Source organism: Pagrus major, chromosome 23 (genome assembly GCF_040436345.1).
Source record: "Pagrus major chromosome 23, Pma_NU_1.0".
Lineage (NCBI taxonomy): Eukaryota > Metazoa > Chordata > Actinopteri > Spariformes > Sparidae > Pagrus > Pagrus major.
Window position 1 is genome coordinate 15,377,540 of NC_133237.1, and position 24,302 is coordinate 15,401,841.

The 24,302-nt window shown below is 42.0% G+C and overlaps 2 protein-coding genes across 5 annotated transcripts in view; both read right to left on the bottom strand.

Moving 5' to 3' along the window:
* Positions 1-323: 323 nt before the first annotated feature.
* iqck (IQ motif containing K) lies at positions 324-15,287 on the bottom strand. Its single transcript, XM_073495232.1, has 9 exons — positions 15,236-15,287; positions 15,058-15,143; positions 14,880-14,967; positions 14,698-14,795; positions 14,325-14,377; positions 14,080-14,157; positions 13,525-13,609; positions 5,300-5,411; positions 324-985 (listed from the first exon to the last, which is right to left on the bottom strand). The coding sequence occupies exons 1-9, from the start codon at positions 15,282-15,284 to the stop codon at positions 705-707; spliced, it is 930 nt and encodes a 309-aa protein (XP_073351333.1). The 5' UTR covers positions 15,285-15,287; the 3' UTR covers positions 324-704.
* A 1,323-nt stretch (positions 15,288-16,610) lies between these two features.
* The window catches only part of sun1b (Sad1 and UNC84 domain containing 1b), a 34,419-nt gene continuing 26,727 nt past the window's right edge, over positions 16,611-24,302 (bottom strand). For all 4 annotated transcript variants that reach the window (XM_073493939.1, XM_073493938.1, XM_073493937.1 and 1 more), the window contains 11 exons: positions 23,396-23,598; positions 22,932-23,207; positions 22,757-22,849; positions 22,119-22,210; positions 20,866-21,010; positions 20,463-20,777; positions 20,268-20,352; positions 19,459-19,574; positions 18,689-18,856; positions 18,507-18,599; positions 16,611-18,420 (listed from right to left, as the gene is read on the bottom strand). In XM_073493939.1, the coding sequence (XP_073350040.1) occupies positions 18,304-18,420; positions 18,507-18,599; positions 18,689-18,856; positions 19,459-19,574; positions 20,268-20,352; positions 20,463-20,777; positions 20,866-21,010; positions 22,119-22,210; positions 22,757-22,849; positions 22,932-23,207; positions 23,396-23,598 (1,703 nt within the window). In that variant the 3' untranslated portion in view covers positions 16,611-18,303. The remainder of the gene's footprint in view (positions 18,421-18,506; positions 18,600-18,688; positions 18,857-19,458; positions 19,575-20,267; positions 20,353-20,462; positions 20,778-20,865; positions 21,011-22,118; positions 22,211-22,756; positions 22,850-22,931; positions 23,208-23,395; positions 23,599-24,302) is intronic.

Sequence of the window (24,302 nt, forward strand, 5' to 3'; positions counted from 1 at the left end):
TAGATAGCTCAGTTAGCCGTGCAGCTAGCGGTCCGGACACCGGAGGAGCGTTTATTCGTGTTTATATGGTTTATATGATGGCATATGGCTAGCACAGGAGCTTTGGACACAAGATAGTTGTCATTCACCCACCAGTGATCTCAATGATGTTTTTCAACTTTTTATTTTTTTTTACTTTCCGTTTCCCTGACAGGGTAATTTCCTGTTCTGATAAACAGGATAGAAAGTGCTGCTCTGCACCGTTCACCCTGGCCTCAGTTCCCTGGCTTGAATGGAAATGCTATAACTTCTTTTGTGGAGTCATGTGTATTGCTGAGCAAAAAGAAACTGACAAGGCAAGGAAATACGATTCAGTTATCTTCCAGTGAGGCTATCAGCCAGAGGTGCTGAGAGGAAATATTAAGTGTGTTACGCGGGGTAGTAAAATATGTGAACCGTACGATATGCTGTTCATTTGTCGGGTGAGACACGTGAAGGAAGGTGATCCATCAATAAGGCAATGAAAGCAATCAGCTAATTAGACATGGATCTCAGACCATAAATCCCTGCCTGGCCATACCCAATTGGTTACAGGCGTTTTTAATGGCTTGTTTGACTGATTGCTTTGGTCAGTCTGAAATCAACCGAACAGAGTTTAATAGCCGTTAAACACCAGAGAAACCTTGTACACAGGGTTAATGATATCAGTTCATAGCACCACCAGTCTAGCTCAGGTTTGGACTTCCCAGTAAAGACGGAGACACTGCAGTCAGGGATTTGTCACCAGGCTCGGATACAGCCAAGAAATCAGTCACTGATGATAATGTGGAGGCCATTTTCTCCACGCTGCGCAGGCTCGGGGTCAGCCACTCACCGCCCTCCGGGGTCATCTGGCTGGTGGGAGTGTGGACCACGGTGCTCTGGGGAGTGGGGGAAACTACCTGGATGGACACATCTGAGTCGCCGGGCAGGGGGCTTTCTGGAAGATCTGTCATGGCCGAGCCCACTGGAGACAAACGAGAGCTGCATCTTTAACACGAACGGGTTCATTTTTGTTTCAAGAGGAGCATGATAAATGTTTTATATATGTGCACAGCAGACCTCGACAATGAGCTGCGCTCTGCACACACAACAGTTTGCTGCCTTCAAAAAGCAGAAAGAAATCTCCTGTTTAAAGATTTAAAGCTCACAGATCCTGAAAATGTTGTAACAAAAACTGCCAACAAGGCTTCTTTTCTGTCAGGTTTTAAAGACTTTATTCTGCAAAACTTCCTGTTCCTAGCACAAATGTTGCAACGAGAAATATCAGTGAAACCTTACAGAGCAAACTTTCTCCAAGGCTACTTTATATATGTAAAGGAGGGATTTCTAATTATTACTAAGTACAATATTCAGGTTTTAAGATTTATATAAAACACTGCACTTCTGACTGTGACACTCCTAATACATATTTTTCATCTCACAAGTTTAACTGCACGACACAAGATGTCTCCTATTTCACTGTAAAGTCCATTCTCATTGTTTGTGTGCTGGAGGCTTCAAGTTTCCACATCACACCTGTGTATGCTGAATATTGGAACAGGATTGGCTCCCAAACTATAAGTGATGTCACAAATCATGCTCATAGGCCCGTCTCTTAAAATTAGATTTTCACTGAGCTCAGAGAAAATGTACACTTTCAGCAATGAATGTGAAAACAGCCTTCTGGTGTGAAACTCTGCATATACATCATTCCACAGCGTGAAGCTCAGACATTCAACTGTAGGAACAAGAAGAAAAAACACATTTTTGACTGGAGCAGGACGTGAAAGACCTGAAACAATTGTCCAATTAATTTCACATAATAAGATATTAATGAACTTGTGCTATTCCCAATGACAGTTGACAGGAAACAACATTTTAATGAGGCCTGTGTTTTAAAAACAGTGAACCTGTTAAACACACCATGAATCAGCCGGTTGCTGACACTTTCTCTCTGTGACAGCTGCAAAGCTATTGTGGAGGCCTTTTGTTCTCTGCCAGTAAAAGGCAGTAGCTCCAACATTATGGAAGTGAAGCTGTGATGAATACACTGTTACAATATACCACAGCAAGAGCCACAGATGGATTCTCAGTGAAGGGACTAAAAGTTGTTTTGCTTTACTTGCACTCTAATGACTGCAACTGTGGTTTTAAAAGGTGCAGTATGTCAGAATTAGCCACCTGTCAAATTCATACTCAACTACTAACTAATATTCTTACAATATTGCACCTTTAAGTGTGGATTTCAAGCACTAACTACAGTTTTAGACTCTTAGAGGTGCATCGATAACATCTATTCTGAATTTGAAACAGTTCCATAACTGATTTTCTGTAGTAAAGTGTGACATTTAATGTTTACTACACCCATTCTGCTGTTCTCCATTAGCCAGGAAACATTTTAGCACATTTTCATGCTATAGCCTTGTTATAATTATCTTTTATTAATGTCAATGTTTTTCCAGGAATTTTAATCGAAGTATCGTGACAACACTTCAAATCCTGCACGGATACTAGGGATCGGCTGATATGTTTTTTTCAGGGCCGATACCGATACCAATTATTTGTAATCAAGGAGACCGGTGATAGCTCCTTAGTACCTCTGATTTTTATACTATTATTACCATTAGGAGGATAAGTGTTTTCCCTGGCTAACTCTGTTATTGTAAACATCCAACATGTCAGGCTCCAGTCAAGGACAGTCATGTGGTGATTCACGAGCTGTTGAGAGCTGCACCTGTCCAATGAGCCGTGACCTTCTGACCCTCACATATCATCCTGTGTCTGCTCTCTGGGTTACTTTGCTCTTTTGTTTTTCTCTCCGTCTCTGACTAATTCTGATTTCAGACTGTGAAAACGGCAGACGAGGTATCGCATGCTGGTCTCCTCGGGTCAAATGAGATGAGCGCAGCTGTTGGATCGACTTTAAAGAGCGTGTATACGGTAGGGAGGGGCTTCCCTAAATAATGTCTCTCTCCAGCTCACCCTCTCTCGCCCACAGTCCCAAACACGGGTCATTTATCCGGCAGCGCTGGAGGGCAGTGCTTGCTTCGTTACATCCAAAACAACAACAGGCAAAATCAGCAAACAAACTGCAACTTCAGCATCAATCTCTTCCCCTCCCTCCCTCCCTTCCTCCCTTCCTGCCTGCCTCCAGCTCACACATTTCTCAGTCTCATCCATTTCAGGTCAGAAAATGGCTTCCATTTAGGACAGTCTGGGCTGTCTGACTTTCTTGTACACACACACACACACACACACACACACCGTACCCCTGCTGGAATGACAGGTCAGCAGTAGTGGTGTGTTAGCAGTAGCATCAGTTAGCAGCAGCACAGTGCGGCTGTAGAAGAATGTTCGTCAGCCCACCACGGCCGCGGTGGCGCCTTTGTTGTGTGGAATGTGTCAGTGTGGAAGAAACCTGTGTTTATGATGGTGTCATTGTTGGGAGCCACAAAAACACAGATACTGTGACACCTGGCGTTAGTGTTCAAGTTAAAGTGTGTGTGTTTGTCATCATCTTTATGCATATTAATTTAAAGTGGCCTATATGATCAAAATATGTGGATGGATGGATCACATCACCACTGCTTCAGTTTTCTGGCCCACAAATTCTCTGCGTTAGTTCACTGTCACCGCTCTCATGGTGTTGTTTTTTGGTTGGAGCAGGCAGATGTTTCAGTAAAAATGCTCTAAAAACCGAACCACAAACAAAATTGTTTACACTAAGTATTAAATACTACATTTTTTACATGTTGTTTTGTACAAACTTGTAACTGCACCTGGCTGCACCTGGTTGCGATATTGTTCAGTGCCATTGGTTTTGCTACATAACGAGCTTCCTCCACATACGCCTAACCTGCTGTTATGACAATGTAATTTACATTTTTGAAGAAAAAATAACTTTCAAAATAATATCAACTCCTTAGGGACCCTCTCGGGGTCTGGAACGCCCTGTTGAAGACAACATGGTCACAGTGACGCTGCTAATATAATGATGTTTATCAGGTATAATGTTTACCATGTTCATCACTTTAGCTTAGCATGACGAGCATGTTAGCATGCTGTCACAGTAGTGGACAAATAAAAAATCTGACCTGCTGGTGGCGCTAGTTTAAAAGTTAACAGATCATAAAAGCCACGATAAAATATTTTTACGTGCAATATTTTATTTCTATCATTATTTTTATTGCTTGTTTTTATCTTTTATTATTTTAGACTTTAATTTTTTTGAAATTGGTGTGCATTAGTCTCTAAACCTGTTTTCATACCATGTTTTTTCTTTTTCAATCACTTACAAAGCACTTTGGATTGCATTTTGATTATTTTGAAAGGTGCTATATAAATAAAGTTTGATTGATTGATTGATTGATTGATGAGGCTTCAACCTCCAGGCACAATGGATATCTGCAATGGATTTCACTATAATCCATTCAATAGTTAGATATTCAAGTCTGGACCAAAGTGGTGGACCCTTGGACAGACTTTTTAAATAAAATTTTGTATATTTTTCAAATTAGTTGAACTTTCCCAATCTTTTTACATACCCTCCTGTAACTGTATGCTGGTTTGAAATCACTTGTACAGTGGTGGGTGTTCATGTGTTCAAGGGCAAAGTTTCGTCACTCTCCTCGAGCTCTAATGCCAGTCAGTCACACTGGACATGGGCCTGCATTCTCAGCTGCTCTGCTCTGTCCTTCATGTGTGCACAGTACACACACACAGCGACACAGACATTTCATCATTTCAAACTTCTATCCGTCTTCGCTCGTCACATGTATCCCCAGTCTCCGTCCTCTGCTCTATCTCTGTCACACAAACGCACCCTGAGCCCTGCGGACATTTTCTTTCCCTCCTTCACTTGTAATCTTCTCTCTCTCTCTCTCCTTACTCACTCTCCCTGTCTCTTTGTCGTTCTCTGTCTCTGCCCTCATTCTCTCTCTCTGTCACTGCTCTCTCAATCCTCATCTCTCTGCTTTAACTTCAAAGCCTTCTTGGGATGAATACTGTATCTCTGCTGTGGATTTGTGTGTGTGTGAGACTGTGCGGTGCAACGGTTGATAAATGTGTATGTGTATATTGGTGTGTATATTACTGCACGGTTTGACATTGTTGCACTGTCGCTTGTTTGTGTGGATGTGCTGGCGTCCTGCCTGCTTATCAGCAGCTGCTGTCGGCCGCAGGAGAAAATTCAAGATCAATGGTATTGTGTTGCCAGTGAGCCTGAGGCCTGGCATTCAGTGATACCATGTGAATGTGACTGTGTGTGTGTGTGTGTGTGTGTCAGTGTGTGTGCTCTCACCTCGGCTCTCTTGTTGGGCCCAGAAGTGTTCGACAGTTTTGGTAATGTCACGGTTCTCTCTCAGCTCTCTCTGCCACTGGCGCAGCTCCTGCACATCTGGGCGTGCCCTGATCTGTAACACAGGCACACACAGCACACGTGCCAAGGCAGCACATGCATACACTCACATTAGCAAACATTATCAATAACTTAATTAAGCTGCAAGCTAATCAGTACAAGTAAGCTGCCAGCGTTGTCTAGAGAGGCCAAATAGCTAAATCACTGCGGTTGGAGGAATCACAACCTACAACCAAATGTGCAATATCTAAATTGCAAGAAGCTGCAATTATTTGATTAAAAAAGACCCATCATGCCTTTTCCTTTTTTTCCTTTCTCTCTCTGTTTTATAAAGTTTCTTTTGCATGTAAAAGGTCTTCCAAGTTTATAGCCCAAAGTCTGCACCAACAGAGGCCCCTCTCTCCCACAGACAACACTGCTCCTGAAACGCCTCGTCAGTAATCCCGCATTTAATTCTGTGACATCACACTACATCACCATGTCCCACATTTGCATAATTTATGCCTTGTGCGGCTAGTTTGGCAAATAATTTAGCACAGCTGCTCTGTTGTTGTTAGCATTGCTGGCTCAGGCATGTGTGAGCTGACCAATCAGAGCAGACTGGGTATTCAGGAGGGGGGACCTTAAAGAGACAGGAGCGTTTCAGACGGAGGGGGAATACAGCGCTGCAGCACTGGACAGTATGAGAAGACTGATGCAGTTTTTGAGCGCTACAGCATGTAAACCTATTCTAGTAGTAACCCAAAATAAAATGATTAGCATAATACGTCACTTTTAGGGTAAAATGTGTGACAAGACAGCATTATAAGGACGTACTGTAGTGCTGCAAAGATGCCCTGGTCTACAACTCCAGATGTAAGAATACATGTTTGTTTGCTACAGACCACAGCGAATGTGACATCACACAATGAAAATAGTCATTAGTTGCAGCCTGAGTGCCAAATATCAGTATTTTTATTCAAACAAGCAGGCGCTCTATAAAGATTCCTCTGCCAATTTGACTTCCCAGAGTCCCTGCTTCATGACTTCTTTAAACTTTATTTACACAGTTCGATCACAGATTGTCGTGTCCGTTCTTTAAACATTTGACTTCCAGAACTTTTGTACTTTCGGACAGTTCGGCCTTTTGCTAGTTTATGGCTATTTTAAAGATGAAGCACGCGGACATGGACAGGTTGCAGTCCGTGTGTGGTTGTATGTGTGTTAACAAGGAACTAATCTAACCCTCTATGTGCTTTTTTGTGAATGATTTCATTGAATTTTTTCTTCTTCAGTTACACAGGGAATGTGATGTATCTTAGATGATATCGTAGCGTGTCTTACTTGGTGATTCCCACCCCTATTAAGTGCTGCATAAATAAGCCTTATTATTATTTTCATAGCTTGAACGTGTGGTCAGTTATTAATCGGAGCTTTAACTTCAGTGATTATGTAAAAGTTGAGCACACTTTTGAGCTGTTGAGGGTAAGTACTTAAGTTAGTGTTAAAGTGTAAGACTGAGTGTGTTTGTGCATTTGTGTCCACATAGGCTGCAGACTCATGTCAATTAGCTGTCTGATTCTAATCTCTGTCCAGTCTGTGGTTAGCATGAGTTACGCTTTTGTTCTCGGAGGAAACCCCTGTGGTTGTTATGTGTGTTTGTGTGTGGGCTGCTGGCTTTCCTCAGAGATTACTAAACAGACTTGCTGTTTCACATTAATAGAAAAGGTCCCTGAAGAGCTCACTCTCCCGTTCCCTTCTTTATCTCCTCCTCCTCCTGCTACAACTCCTTCCCCTTCCTCGCCTTCTCTCTCTTCTCCTTCAGCACCCAGATGTGCGTCTCCCTCTCCTCATAGTCAACCTCAGACACCATCTTATCACCTCATTTTCTCCTCATTCTCCGTCACATTGGTGTTTCATTCTTCTCCTCTGTATTCTCTCCACTCTTTTTTTCCTCTTACTCCTCCCTCTCCATTGGAACCCAAGTTCCTCCCGAGTGCCTGCTTGAATGGCGACAATAGTGTTGCTATTAGCAGTCGGTATGAAAGTGGGCCTGTTATATAAGCCTGGCGATGGGTTGAGGAATGGCGAAGACTAGCGGGCTCCAATAGTTAATTTAGCGGGTGTCACAGTGCCGCAGCAGCCCCTCTGCTGATGGGAGCAAAGCATAGAAATGGAAATGAGGGCTGAGGGTCAGGAGGGGTGGAGAGGGGGGGTTGGAGTCTGTTGTGTTTGCTCACCGTCGCTTGTGCCTGTCTATTTGTGTCTGCGTGTCCTTTTCTACTCTGTGTCGCTTTCCATCGGCGTCCTGCAGAAATCTTAAACCTCCAGTTCTTCTTGTTTCTGTCAGCCAACGCTAAATTACAATTTAATATTTGACGGCCGTCGGACCCCTGAGGCAATGCCTGAATGTGTCGCACACAAAGACAAAATCAAAGTCTCAGTTCTTGGAGAGCTGGCTTTTTGAATACACATGCAGGATGATGACAGTTTGTGTGATGTCAGGAGACAAAGAGCTGGGTTGAGTGTGTGCATGTGAGCATTTTGAAGCCCGTCTGTGTGCATCAGCACAGCTGATTAGCAGGGCTTCGGTATTGTTTGGGACTGTGGGCATTAAGGACTCTGTGTGTTTGTGTGATCGCATGTACATTAGTACTTGATGTACCGCAGCAAATTAGGCTCTTCCTCATCTACTTCTCAACGTTAAAAAATCATTAATGAACCTGTGATAATACAGTACATAACCTTCCATGTCTGGTCGAGTCGGTCCTCTCATGCTGTGTGTATGCATGAGGGCAGGGATTAGAATGATTAGAAAAATTAGTGAGACATTGCAGGGTTTGCATGCATTCTCACGCATTATTTGACAAAGCCACAAGCAAACACAAAACACCAAAACTCAAAGCCGACACCACCACCAGCACAAAAAGAGCCCCCTCCACTCTCCAAACAAAAATGCGCACGACCACACAGTGACACAAACTGTGCACACTGTGCCCTCTTTCTCACACACACTTCAATCCCACTGCACAGCCTTTCAAGCGGCCTGTGAGACTGAGCTCCTCTCCAATTCTCACACTCTGCGGCAGCACAATGGCTTCTGTTTGGAGGAACTGGCTGCAGTCGCATCACCAGCCTCGCTGACAGGCTGCATAAAGACGCGGCCTGCTCTACACAGCCTGCTCTACACTCCGTCCACCTACCGATCCATCATCTTTTTGTTGACCGATGCTTCCACCGAGGCTTAACCAGCTGATCTGATTTATGCCTCTGTTGACTCAGGCGCAGTAAGTGGCTGCTCTGAGACCTTATTGTCCTTTCTACGAACACTTAAAGGTACATTAAATGTAAAATAATATAGATGAAAGAGAATACCACAGGACTACCTGACCAGTTCATCTGATTCTGGGACAGCGTGCCTCTACAGTGAGGATGAAGCAGGGCCACCGGCTACTGGATGTCCTGAGTGCCTGTGACATATTTTCCGCATGAGTGTCCCTGCACATGTCCCGTCACTGAGTCAACAATGAACGTCAATTCAAAGCATTCATCTATCGCTGCCCTCGGATCATTCAGCTGGAATAGCAGACCTAGTTCTGCTGTTGACTATACAGCTCTCTGGGTATGACTGTGTGTGAGATTCTTTCAAACAGCTCTATTAGTTTATGTCAAGGAGAATACAATCAGTACTCACAGTGTCCCACTTCTAGACAATAACTGGGCCTGCCAGTTCAAGAGGACTTTCTTCTGATTACCATATAATTGTATTTAAAAAAAAACCTATTTACTTAACGTTCTTTGTACATTGTAACTCTTAGAGATCAAATCTCTGCATCAAGATCTAATCCTTTTCAGACGATCTAAATGCCAGTGAGAATAAAGTGTGTGAGAAGTTTTAACACAGAAATGATCATGAAGGAGGAAAAAAACTGAAGATTTTAAAGGTCTACTTCAACATTCTCGGAAAAACCCCTATTTGCTTTTCTGTCGAGGATAAAATGAGATGATAGACACTGCTCTTATGTCTGCATGGTAACAATGAAGTTAGAGCCAGCAGTCGGTTAGCTTAGCTTAGCATAAAGACTAGAAAGACTGGAAAACAGCTAGCCTAGGTCAGTTCAAAGGTAGCAAAATCCACCTTGCAGGATCTCTAAAGCTCATAAGTTAACATGTCATATCTTGCTTGCTTAATCTGTACAAAAATAAAAGAGACTCATCTAGTCAGTAGTCAGCCCATAACCCTTTACAAGTTTTGTTTTTTGTAAAGCGCTAGGATAGCTGTTTCACTCTGTTTCGGGTCTTCATGCTAAGCTAAGCTAACTGGCTGCTAGCTGTTGATTTGTTTTTACCCTATAGACCTAAGAGTGGTATCAGCCTTCTTGCCTAAACTCCGCCAGACAGCATTGTTTCTCTCTGTTACCAACCTTTATGCTAAGCTAAGCTAACCAGCTGCCAAATATTGGTTTGTTTTTACTTGACAGACATGAGAGTGGTATCAATCTTCTCATATAACCCTCCGCCAGTAAGCTTATTTCTCAAAATGTTTTTCTAAAAGAAACACACACACACAGGTCAGTGCTGCCCTACGGCGAGGCCAACCACCCTGTAAATAAACACGGGTTAATAAATCTGCCGTGGACAGTGAAATGATTATGATAAAAGCCTGCTTCTCTACCTGACCACAAACCCTAATACTGACAGCCTAATTGTAATGCCCTATTTATTACACAGCAGCCACATTACTCCGAGTCAGCTGACTAGGCCTGAGAGCCTGAGAAGTCTTAGCGATCAGTGACGTGTGTTTGTGTGTGTGTGTGTGTGCGCGCGCATGTACATATGTGTGCATTACAGTAGCAGGCATGGATGAATGGATTAGAGTTGGACTAAGGCACACAGTCTAAAGAAGATTATGTAATATGTTTAGACCCATCAGCTCTTTAGAGTTGTACATGAGTGAAACAAGAGACAATCGCATTGTCTGGGTCATTGATGTGTTAGTGTGCATGTGTGCGTGTGTGTGTGCATGTACTATCGCTATCCTTGCTCTTTCTCAGCCCTGAATATGTTTTGATGAAACATATTAATAATGGAGGGATGAAACTCCAATCTACAAAAATACCCTCCCTTCATGCTTCCTGTCCTCCTGGCTCTCAGTCTGTCTGTCTCTCTTACGGACAAAACACACACACACACACACACACACACACACACAAAAAAAACACACTCAAAAACACACATTCCCTCTGCAGTCAGCGCTGCGTCAGGCAGGTTACATAACAGCAGAGGGTGTAAGAGTGAGGGGGAAAGAGGGGGTGAAGACAACAGGGTATACTGATAAAGGTAGAGGATTGCAATTTCGATACCACGATAATTTGCAAAGCATTGTCTTGATATCTACAATTCGTTACAACAAGTCGTCAAAAACCACACAAAAACTCAAATGGTGTTTCTATAAAATCCCATAATCCTATTATATTCTTGCAGTCTAAACCCTCTTCTCAAGTGTTTAAAAATCTCACACTAAGACCATTTGTGTTGAAATAGAGCTTGTTATTTTTAGATTGGTCAGAATACATTCATAATGGGAGGCTTTTATTGTTATTATTATTATAATAACAGACGGCAGATGCATGTTCTCACGCCAGCAGACACAAATGAAGTTTTGCAGAGCATCGCTTGTTTTGTGCTGATGTCCTCCTCGCTGCTCTGCTGCCCACTGAGCTGTTAACTGCTGTTTTTCTCGAGTCGAGGTAACAGCAGTCGTGACACACTACAACGCCTGTCAGGACTTTGCCTCAGTGCCTATACCCAAAATATCTCCACCCCGTGTATCTTGAATAAGTCATGATCCTGAGAGGCCAACCCTCATTGTCTGGCCCTGATTGTTTAGCGTTCACAGCCTCCCTCATCTCTCCCTATTCTCACCCACTACAGATGTTGCAGTGGTTGTTTTTTCCTTCCATCCCGCCCCAACACCGATCTAAGGCAACATCCCTCTTCCTCCTGAAAATGTACCTAACAAAGCCTGAGCTTCATCCTCCCATTCTCTGTCTCTTTCTGGCGGTGTCTCTCTTCCTCTAAATCCCTCGGGGTGCTGGGCTGCAGTGCTATCAGTGGCCCTACTGAACCTGTCTGAGTTCAGGGTAAACACAGTGAGGAGTGACAGGAAACTGGCTCACTGCTGCCACCTCATGTGAGCAAAGCCAATTAAATCTTTTCTTGTAACAGAAAAAGAAGAGGAGGTGTTGCCCCCTGCTGGTGCATAAGCAGTCCAAACATGGGTGCACGCACACACACGTTAAACAAATCTTGTCGTGCACGCATCCACAAAATGAGCTACATGCAAAAACACATGTCGAACAGGATGTAACTGTACATGACAGCACAGCTGGCACCTTTTGCTCTCGATGGTTTGTGCAGCGAGACTGAAGCTGAATCCTCTCACAAGGATAAGAAACAAAAAGAAAGGGCAAACACATGACCCCTGCTTAGATCCCCACACCACACAAGACTGGGTTTATTTGTGTGTGAAGAAATCGCTGCTGTTTGCCTCTGGTAGTGTGTGTTTATGTCTATTTTTATCATAGTACAGAGCACTTCAGACCACAACGCCCACACAAAAAGGAATTAACTCCCAGCATCACTGATGACATAATCAAGCTGCTGAATGAAATTGCAGTCCCACTGGGTAGAGGGGCTTTTCAGCGGGATGGGATTATACAACAAGATCGCACTGTGGGCCGATGCACACGCAGGAGGGCGCCTATTGTATCCTAACAGAACCAAACATCCCGGCTCACAGCGAAGGCTCACTGTGGTGTGTGGGGTAATTGCAAAGTTCCTTCACGCTTCCTACTTCAAAATCCCATTTTTCCCCCCCGTACTGTAACTTCTTAAATCTCGGAAGCCGGGAACGGCTGTGTTTGCAGTTATTTTATTTAATGCCATTCTCTGGAGATCACCAGTTTCATTGTCTCTTGATAAGAAAGGTTGTTTTCTTGTGATAATGGGTTCATTTATCTTGTTATGTTGAGAAAACAAAAGGATGGTTTGTTGAGATAGGGAGATCATTTATCACGAGAAAACTACTTCATGGGATTTATAAGAGTGGACCATGACATACACAAGCTGCTCAGTGAATCATATGAACTTGTATGACTTTTCCCCTAGTGAGGGATTACTCTGCTGAAATGAGTATCCAGTGCAGATAATGGACTTCATACAAGTGCCATCCAAGTAAAATGTGTCAATATCTGACTGAAGTTGACTCATTCAAGTTTATAAAAGACTTGTTCCCCAAATAGTTGATGATGATCAAAAACATTGATCTAAAGCTCAATTGTGAGGCTTTTCTGTAAATAGTTTTCCAGTAAATAATAAATATAGCAACTTCTGATCAATCCATATCAATTTCAGTTTGAACAGATACATAAATCTGTTGGTAGAATGTTTTTCTCTAAAGATTTGATATGAGGTTTTTTTCATATCATACTGTGCAGTTACATAAGTAACAGTGTTCAAGTGGTTTGTTACTGTCCAGTGTTTTATTACCAGAAGTGTTCTAGCTGGCATCGGGTAAGTGGAAAAGAAACAAATCACACTGGAGGGTGTTTTAATGGCATAATAAATTATGTATATAAATAAGTAAGATTGAAGCACTCTCTGATGCATTGATCAATAATAATCATCTTAAATTAGATGCTATGGAAGTCAAGATGACATCTATTCATGTTGGCATGGCACTCCTGATCTGTGATAAATATTTTAAGTGATGAGAGAAAACAATCTTTTGTTGTCTCATGATGTGAGTTGATCATCTTGTTGTTTCAAGATAAAAACAGCTTGTTTTCCTGAGACAATGACAACTCATGATCTCGATACTAGCATTAAAAAAATGTCTTCTTTCTTTTCAGCTCTTGGCTTCTGTAATAAATCAATAATAATAGTAATATGCATCCAGGATATCAGAATGTTTTTCTATTTTCTTCCAGGCTTTTAATTTGAAATTTACCCAATTTTCTTTGACTTTAGAGTCAATATGTTGAAATTAATTTTCCATATTTCATAATCTAGTCAGACCTGTGTAACTATTTTTTTTTTTTTCCAGTTGTGTCCGTTCACATTCCTAGTCCTAGTCCTTTAATATACTTTTGACAGAAAGACAGCAAACACGGTCATGTCCTGTGTACCTTGTATCCCCTCCAGAAAGCCTGGATGAGCAGAGCAGCCTGATCCTCACTCAACAGCAGAAACAGAGGGAGAGGAGGCCTCGGACTGAAGACGGAGAGAGAAAGAAAGAGAGAAGAAGGTTGACAAGAGACAAAACGTAACCATGTGTCATCTGCATTTAAAAATAGCACTTTTCTCTTCACATTTGTGTGTTGACATAATTTAAATCTACCTTTTGCACATCTATTTTCCTCGTACTTAAAAGGTGCAATATGTAAGAATTAGCCACCTTCATGATATTGATACTCATACGAACAAATAGGGGGCAGCATATCACCAGAGTGATCGCTAACTGCTGATAACTGTAGCTGTCTTTATCATTTTAGTTATTTTTTGAACGTTTTAAGCTAAATTCTTACATATTGCACCTTTAATTTTTGCCTTAAACTTTGGACACAGGAGAGCAGTTTCCACAAAACGCCAAAAGGCCAACGACAAATTTCAAATATAAGTTAACTTTGTAACTAACAATACATTTGGAGGTACCAGCTGTGGCACGTATGTTTGACACTCACTGCATGCTGAGCCAGTCATTTACAAAGGGGATGTCATGAAACTTCACCATGTCTTGTCCTTGCCTGCAGGGGTTGTGGCTGAAAGAGAGAGGATAAAATTTTTTTTTTTAAAAATGACACACAATTTTTCACACATAACACTCCAAATATAGCATTTGAGAGAATTGATGGGGTTAGGTGAGAGGAGCACTATACAGCCAAGTGTGTGTGTGTGTGTGTGTGTGTGTGTGTGGGAGGGCTCTTACTTGTAGAGCCACTCAGTGAGGAAGTCGCACGGGTTAAACGCTGTTATTTTACTCTACAACACAAAAGAAAAAGTACTCAGCACCCTATATATCTCAACTCACCCAGTTTTCTCTCTGTGCCATATCACATGCTATATTTACTGCTGTTTGTTGCATTTATTTATACTGTTGACCACTGTCAAGTACTTCATATCAACTGTGACATACTCGATTTCCGCCTCATGGATGAATACATTATTTCAGATTCTGATACTCACTCCTGCATTCATTCAAGTAAATATGCAGACGTATTATCAGCAAAATATACTTAAATTATTAAAATTCAACAAATGACAAAGTTGATTTGGCCAGTTTTTTAAGTCAGTCTCCAGACCTTGAAGCAGTCGTGTTTCTCGGCTTCTTTCAGCAAAGCCTCCAGTCCAGGCAACAACACTGGAAACACTCTCCTCTCCAAAAAATGTGTGACAGGACCTGACACAAACACACATTCATACAATACATATATACGAACCAGGATGTCAGAGAAATGTACATGTAGTTGTCCATTCATCTTACGCTCAGGTACTTGTGGAGGTGATGCTGCTGACAGGTGCTTCTGGCCTGAAGGATGACGGTCACACTCTCTCAGAGGACCCACAAACATCTAATGAAACACATGCTGATCATACCAGAGGATGTGACAACATCCAAACTAATCAGATACAGGGTTGAATGTGCTGAATGATAAGCAGACCTTGGCTGTGGAGTGTGTACTGGAGCTGCCATCAGTCCACAGAGCACTGGGAGTACTGGGAGGACTGGGCTGCTCAGCTTCAAACTCTCCAAAAACACATTAAACAAAAACACAGCTTTTATTTGACGCCCGTTGTCAATTCACAAAAGCTTCGAAAAAAGTAACTTTATCATCTTACCTTCACACACTTGTTGCCAAAGTGATTTTTTGGCAGCGATTACCGCCATTATTCCGCCTGGCGCCTGCCTGCTCTGTAGCGTGGTTGCCAGGGATACGCTGGTTGCTAAGGAAGTAGTCGTGCCCAATGACTTCCGGTGTAAACACAACATAGGAGCGCAGGGAGTAAATGAAGTAAAACCTAACAAAAGCGTGTTTAAAGATGTTCAAAAACAGATTAATAAGCCAAATAAAGAGTTAAAATAAATAAAATACACTTCTAATCCGCTAGCTGAAAATATATTCGACTACAAAGTGAGTCCGACTTCTAACTTCTTTTTTTAAGATTAGTTGAATACTTAGGTGATCCCTACACACCCTCTCTCATTGTGTAATAGTTGGACAATATGTGATAAACTGTATAAAAACGCTGCAATTTACACCAAACAGACGATCAGAATAGTTTTCCTGAAATAGCTCACAGCTCCTGGTTGTGTCGATGTGTCCTTGTTTATTTCTCACAATAAACAAGGTCGTGTTTTTGTCACTCAAACTAGTCTAAAAATAGATTTTAAAAAATAAATAAATAAATAAACTCCTCTCAGCTGTTTTTGATGTAGGAATAAAAAACATTCTGCAGGCCTTTTCTCCTCGAACGCCATAGTTCCTGTGTTTGCCACTAGAGGGCAGCAGGTAACTGACTTACAATAATGTGTTTAAACTTTGTTAGTCTATTAAATTCACCAGATTTCCAAAGATACAAAATGAGATTTTACGTTTGCCTCGATGTAAATTCTTGAGGGGGAAGCATGACAGTTATGTTTAATGTTTGTATCTAGTTCATTCTGAAAGGTAAGTATGGTAATGTCTCAGTGAAGTCTGTAAATGAAACAGCTTAACCAGTATTTCTTTCATTAACCCTGTTGTAGACGTTTGTGCCAACAAACATGCCCTATAAACCTCAATGACATTGTAAATTGATAGCCATTTTAAGTTAATGTGTAAACTAAGGGGATGTCATGTCCTAAATGTGTTAGTTAGCACCTTTTACAGAAGAAGGGGTGTTAAATGATCTTAAATGAATGTGTTTTTGTTATGTTGTCAATTTGGATTAATGGGATTTTTTTTACGGGATTCTTGTTTCACACTAACTGCCGTCTTGTACTTTTGATTGTTTTTTGATGTGCCAATTTTTCTCTTTTATGAGGACAAAGTTCAGTCCTATATCACGTCACATCTGTTATTGTTGGCTCTAAATAAAGGTCGTCTAGGATGAACCAAAAAAATGATATTGCATTGTAAAAAAACATTCGTCTCCACAATTATGAAAGGGCACAAAATAAAGCTGTAGATAAAAACAGCATGCTCTTAAACCATGATTGTGTTAGTCAGAGAAGTTCTTCAAAATTAAAGTCTTTATTGGAATATATTCCAAAGCAGTTAAGTCATCTCATGACTGAACAAAAATAGCCATTTATCTTTAAAAAAAAAATCCCAAGATGGTTCCAAAATGCACTGAACAGCTTTTGACAAAATATACATTGCAGTAACTCATATCTCGCAGTCACTAGTTGACTTGTTAATAAATAAGATTGTGAACAAAACATTATTTTATACATAACATTTGAGACTTCCCCTTATTTGCAACCAAAATCGATGACTACAGACACCCCCCATTTCTTTTAAACAAATTGTGAAGACCTGTGCCACAAATATTATCCTAACAAGTTGTTGCAGTGCATCCTCTGACATCATCACCCCCCCCAAAAAAAACAAAACAAAAAAAGCAAAACAACACAATGTAGAAATAATGGTAGTAATACAATAATAATAATGATAGTAACAGGATGATTTTTTTTATAAAGCAACACTGATAAAAGCAGATATAAAGGACCAACTATCAACAATTAAATATACAGATTACATTCCTTCAGGGGTTCAGAATAGAGGGAGCCCGTGTGAGGAGGACGTTTAGAACTGAGCTAGAGGGAGGAGGAGAGTCTCCTCTTGATAGAAACGGAACGTAAAAATCACACTCTTGTCTACAGGAGTAGTTATATTACTTAGCTTTCAACATTGATTGGTAATTTGAGATCCAGGCACAGGACTCAAACCTCCAGAGAGGACAGACTCGCATGTATCAGTTAAAGAGTAAGGTTCGGGGAAGAGTCACATGCTAGAATGAATCCTGGAGTCCTTGCATAACCTTACACATATTTTGTCTAATGTACATAGTGAAGAGCCTCCTTGTACTCTGAGCACAGGGAGCTCAGGTCAGTGGTTATATAGTGTTGCTGTGAAGTTAAAGGATGACTTGCATCAAAGCCTCTGCTTCAGAAAACATTCAGAGCTTGTCCATAGGCAGCATGTTCAGATCCAAAAGAAAACAGAAAAAGTAATTATGGCTATGTTGATGCATGAGGCCAAGCCTTGAATGTAGTGAACCTTTTATGTCCAGTTTACACCCGCTGTTAGTGTTGTCCAGTCCAAACAGCTCAGTTAATGTCACAGTTAATGAGACTTGACAGCAACAAAGGGAGTGACGTGTCTGGACACGTCGCAGACAAATGTGCAGTGGCTTTGATCCTGAAAACAGTCGACTAACAGGAAATCAAAGTTAAATACAGATGATTCAGGAGCACAAACCAAATCAGGCTGAAATGCAGTATGTGAGGAAATGGTAGAGATGAGTTTGTAATCCCCCATTCCAATCATCCACCTCCCTGTAGAAGTGGAGGGTGACAAGACAGGGGATGGATTTGTCCGCTCAGTGGAGCCTGCCGCCCCCACGGGGCTGATTCAGTGCAAGAGACCTTTTGACGAAAAGGGGACTTGGAGTTTTAGCTTCTTCCGTGGTTCCCTTTCCTCTTCTGCCATCGACAGTCCCCATACAGACTTTCCTATGATTCTTTCAATTTTATAAAAACACGTGTTCATGATTCAGTCTGTGCACGTTCCTTTACAATCCACAACGTCCATGTTCTTCATACAAAAACGTCTACCAAGTCCCCTCCGTCTTTAAGAAGTTGGCGAGAGCTATGTACAGATAGTGTGATATGTCATATATGAGCATTTATGTTAGTGGTTTGTTCACTGAGGCCGAGGTTCTCCGTGGACTCTGAAGCGGTACATGCAGGTGTACTCTGGATGACCCCAGTTAGACAGCACCCGCACCTCGATGATCTGGAAGGTCCTTTCATTTTTCTCCTGAAAGAGAAGAAAATATTCAGAACATGCCTGCAGACAATGAACTGATCCGTTTCTAATTGACTAGGAAGTACGTCTTAAGTTACCATAACAGGAAAAGTTTGCAGTGACTCCCCATCGTCCTGATACGTGTAGTGCCCCAGCAGCTTCCCTTCTTCCTGGTACTCATCATCGAGACCCTGCGCACAAACAAACATCAGTGGGCACTCATCAGTCACATCTGCATTCAATTAGCTATTCTCCATTTGTGAGGCTTTATGTTTCTTACAAAAACAGTGAAGTTTTGTGGTGCGCTGGTGATGTTTCCAGTCGGGGACAGGGCCTTGGGGATGTGCTCCACGCAGAAGGACGTGGGCAGGATCCTCAGGGACAACCGGATCACCAGGTAGCCCTGAGAGCCCTTAAATGCCCAGCAGTTACCTGGGTACACATCGGGCTGCGGAGGGGAGAAATACCAAAAATAAGTTTCATTACAGCAGCCAAGAATTGTTATCTAGTGTGCTTCTTAGTTTCCACCAATCATAAGTAACAACAATAGTTGATGAGTTCCCCTCAAAGTTCCCCACCCGATCATAATTAGCTTTCAAGAAAGATTCAGTTTTTCAAGTCTGTCTTAAAACAATAGCCAGGTGTACATTTGTACTTTTAGACATGTCTTGCTTGCTGTGATTATTCCTCCTGTTTATAACGGCCTTTAAAAGAAATGTACAAACTTTTGTTCTGTGTAAATATAGACTCTAAAGTTAATCAGACGTTTAAGAGGCTTTAACAGTATGAGTTTTCCAAATTCAGTTACAGAAAGAGGGAATTTTTTACTAAAACGACTGTAACATGGAAAGCCTGATCATGAAATTACAGCTAATAATGCAAAACCAAATTGCTTTCCTTGATTCAACAAGCCCAGAGTCTACTCTGATCTGCTCGCTTTGCTTGCAAACCGCCATTAACACAGAGAAGTACAAAAGAAAAAGGGGGAAAATCCTCTAACTAACTTTACATAATCAGTAAAATGGGCATTTCTCTCATGGTGAGGCTCACCTGGATGACAACCCGTGGAGACTGGGAGAAGTACCAGAGCGGCAGGCCGAACAGACTCATGAGGGCCGTCTTCGTCTCATACGTCTCAGAGCAGCGAGTACTGAGGATGCTGCCACCTGAACATGAACAGAGGTCGAGAGGAAACAATAATGAGCCTGAAAATGAAGTCCAGATTTCATAAGAGCTGTTTGCATATTTCAGCCTGTATTGAAAGCATAAGTAGAGACAGGCAGGAGACATTGGAGAGCGAGAGTTGAGTGAAAATTAAACCAGGGCTGTTGTAATTATATGGGGTGTGTGAAAAACACACTGTCATTTCTGCCACCAGGGGTCTCTCAATCAAAACAAACGATATAAGTTGTGTGGGATCATGGGAGTTGTTGTCTTTGTTGTTTGGTAACACCTGACTCAGGCAGAAATGTTCACAGACAAATGTTGACTCTCTCCCCAAACAGAGGGTTTGAACATTGAAACATCTGGGATAATGAAAGAACCACAAGTCAACAGAAAATATATAACAACGGTCAAGTTGTTTTTAGACGTTATAATGCAAAAATATTGCATATTAGACTTCTGGGAAATCAACATGTAGGTCAACTCACTGCTCAGTAACACAAATGATAATGCTGCTAATACCCTGTTGTCCTCGAGCCTGGCTAATGCCTGCACCCTGATTATGTAACGTACATTAGAGCACAGTCCTGAGTTAATGGAGCAGCTAGCTTGCTAATCCCTACAGGGTTAACTACTCTCTTCTATGAAGTCTGAGGATGGACAGCCACTGATTCCCATGTGAGTCTCCTTTTTACCTCCAGACTCCAGGGCGTAGTCCACCTGGCCTGTTCGATCCTGGGAGTAGAGCCTCAGAGCGTTTTGGACAATCAGCTTTACTTGCTGGGGTAGGGACAACAACACAGGATTAAATTAGAGCCGTAAACAAACACTTCAACAGATAATAATCCACAATGACGATGATGTTGGCAACAGAAGTGTACATTAATTACCTCTTCTGTCAGTCCCTCAGTGACAGCCGTGTGCTGGACAGTCCCAGTTACTGTCTTAACAATGGTCTTGGCTTGGGATTCGGCCTCGCCCAGGGTTTGGGCCCGGCTAAGCTCCAGCTGCAGGGACACGTTTCTCAGGATGCTCATCTCCAGTGAGGCCAGTGAGGCCTGCAGGTCGGGTGTGTTCACATAGCGCTGGGACAGCCAGTGGACGAGAGACTCGGGCACCTCTCCCTGCTCCTCTCCTGCTCCACTGCCACCGAAGAACAGAGCCTGCAACTCCTTACGCACCTGGGAGGACACCTGGGCTGATATCTGGGAAAGTAAAACAGATATCTAATGAGTAAAGTACTGTGGATATCACTCCAAAGCCCAAACAGGAGTTAATATCTGCGTTGCTTACCGTCTGCTGCAGTGTGTCCAGCTGCCCACATTTGCCCTTGCATCCTACAACGCCCTGCAGGTCCTGTCTGACTCTGCCCAGCTCCGCCTCAAGTCTCTGCACCTCCACTAGCAAGGCATCATGGTCCTCCTGCGCCACACCCACGCTGAGTGAAAGACAGACATGTGAGCCTCCACAATCTCAAAGAACTTTGCTCACAAAATGTGAAAAGCACAATAAAAAATATTAAGGTGACATTTTACCCCAAATCAAAAACAGATGTTTCCTCTAACCTGTAGAGGTATTTATCCATCTAGATTGTTTTGGTGTGAATTGTCAAATTTTAAGAAATCATTACCTTGCTAATCAAGATAATCTACACACCTTGCTGTGAGCAGTTTAAAGTAGGAACTATGTTCGTTCCGTATCACTGTGCAGAAGGAAATCTACTCATAAACAAGAGGCTCGTGTTTCTGACAGTATGGAATGTAAATATTAACTTAGTCTTCCTCGACTGAGCTGTAATGTTTTATCAACTAGCCTCTAGTCTAGAGTAGACGCACGCTTCCTTCTGTGCAGTGATATGGAAAGAAAATAGTTAAGATAAGATGTTCCTTTATTGATCCCCCTTGGGAAAATTCACAGGTAACACAGCAGTGCAGAGGGAAATAAGTAGCAAAGAATAAAATAACAGTTGAATAAAAATATAATAAAAACTATTAGAATAAAAATAAGCATACTATATACAGTAACTTTCCTTGTGTGTACATGATGTGTGCAATATGTAATAAATGTGAAGAAAAAAATGTGCAATGTGCAGGGATCTGAGATATTAAATTAAATAACAACAATATGCACCAAAAAAATGTGCAAAAATGTGCAGGGCTCCTGAGATAATAAATAACAGCAGAACAAAAAACAATCAGTCTTAAAGTGACAGTAAAGTGTATAGTTGAGTCCTTAATCAGTGGAGAAAGGAGGTGTTGGGAGCTGTGGTGGTGGTGTTGTGTAGTCTGATCGCTATTGGTATGAAAAGATCCTACATGAAACTACTCACAACAAGGTCTGTTAACCAGGTCATATTTTCTAGAAAGAGACATTGCTGTTGAGTTTTCAAATGTATTTTTTCTCCAAAACTCAACAACTCACGCCAAAACAATTTAGCTGGATAAAAAGAACTACAAGTAAGAGGAAAAATATGTATTTGATTCGGAGGTGATGGTCAGTCAACATGTGTGTTTGATGGTTTACTTATTTCTTGTTTTTTATTTTACCTGACGGGAACTGTGTCTGCTGCTGGAGTGATGGCCTCTCTCTCTCTTTCCTGCTTCTCGTGCTCATACTGCTGCTGCTTATGTTGCACCTCCTACAACACATAACATGTGTGAGGATTACTGACGATGGCACAGAAAATACAAAACTCCTTATGACAGATGAACCAAAAATAACTCAAGGACATTTTTCCAGGAACACATTTCCATTAGATATTTGATACAGCACCATTGTTCCTTTGGATACACCTTACCTTTCATACCTGTTTGAGCTTGTCAGCAGATTCTTTTGTCTTTTTCATACTGTTGTCACTACAGTCGTGGTATGTGACCACCATCTTGTGCCATTGTAACAGTTTTTTGCCAGTTCATAATTAGACTTTGCAAGTTTACCATCTGACCTCTACTCTTACATACTTTGTCAAGGATTATAGTCTTGTGCTTGTTTGCTTTTATGATTTGTCTACATAGGTTTGCTTTTATTGATGATTTTGGCTGCTTTAGATTTAATCCTTTGGCTACTTCAACATATTAAAACAACTGGAAGATAAGTAAGCAACATTTTCACATGCATTCTGCTGCACACATGTTTTCAAGATGTTTTCCCAGGGGGAAAAAAGCAGTGAATCTGCCGTACATACCTCAGTTTTGGCAGCCAGAGTGTTGAGCAGCAATTCTAAATCAGCCAACCGTGCTGCCTGACTCTCTTGGTGCTGTTTCTGCTGCTCTGCACTCTGCATGGAGCACAGATGAAAAGTCAGATGCATGTAAACATTAACAGCATACATTATTCTTGTGTTATCCTCATCTCCTTACCTGTGTTCTTTGTGTGTTGTCCCGCTCCAGCTCTCCCCGTAACACCCCGAGTCTCTGCTCTAGCAGGGAGGACACCCATAATCCCAGGCTCTCCCTGTCTGTCTCAGTGTGGAGCTGCTCCTTCAGGGTGCTGTAGAGACCTAAAACGTTGCTGTGACGCTCCTCCTGCTTCTGGTCACCCTGCTGGACTTTTTCCCACAGTAGGGCTAGTTGGCGCTCCACTCGTTCCAGTCGCTCCAAGTCCACATTAGAGAATGCCGCAGGGGGAAGTATCGGCTGAAGAAGAGCAATGAAGGAGCAAAGAAAAAGGACATTTACATGACAGAAATGAAATAGACCGTTTCTGAGGGCAGTTTAGTACATGGCAAAAGCAACAACACACATCACAAATAATGTTGTTTCATATACATGCTCATGTCATCCTTTATAACAATGTTTTGATAGTTTTAACCCTGGTATCTTACTGGTGCCTGTGAGACCGGGGTGGCCGGGGTTTGCTCCACTGGGGTCTCTGGTGCAGGGACGGGGACATACGCAGGAACCGGAGCAGAAGCTGGCACCCAGTTAGACAGGAGGGTGAAGGGAGAGGCAGGACGCCACTCGGTTAGGTTTATGGCTGGGAGGTAGGCAAGCAGGGCAGCAGTGGACGGACCCCACAGCCATAAAGCTGCACATAGATGAGAGGAAGTGAAGGTTAAAACACACTCGCCTGCTGGTTGGTCACTCATAACAGACTCATGATGTTTGCATAAACTTTGTTTAAACACTACAGAAATGTATTTTAACCCTTTGAACTCTGCAATAGAAAAGATCAGCCACTGCCTACATTGGTATTTTTTCTTACTGTGACTTTATTTCTTCGAGTATCTTCATATGCTCAATATGCTCACAACTGCCTAATACATTTTAATCAAAGCTACACAAAAATAATACTCATAAGTACTTTTTCTCAGATCTCTCTCTGACAGCCATCAAGCTGCGTCTCCGCTCCCCTCCCACCACTCACTGGCGCTATGTTTTGCAGCGTACCGCACGTAGTGTACTGACGTCATTATTTGTGAACAACAGGGTGATATGGCTAAATATGATTGTCTTTGCTTCCTGTAAACAAGGATTTTCTGCAGCCATTTTGGGGCAATCCTTCCAATGATGAGATGAAAGTGTTAGTTTCCCGTTGAAAAAAGAATGAATGCTCTTGCTATTATCTTTTTATTTTAGGTTGATTTAAACATGATCAGGGGGGCGCCTGTGAGAGGTCCGTTTTCACAGGAAAATGAAAATCAGGATTCACAGGATAAATATGTTAATTACAGAGCAGTTCAGCCAGTAACCACAGAATAAATTCATAAATGTGTTTGTGTTTTGTTGTTG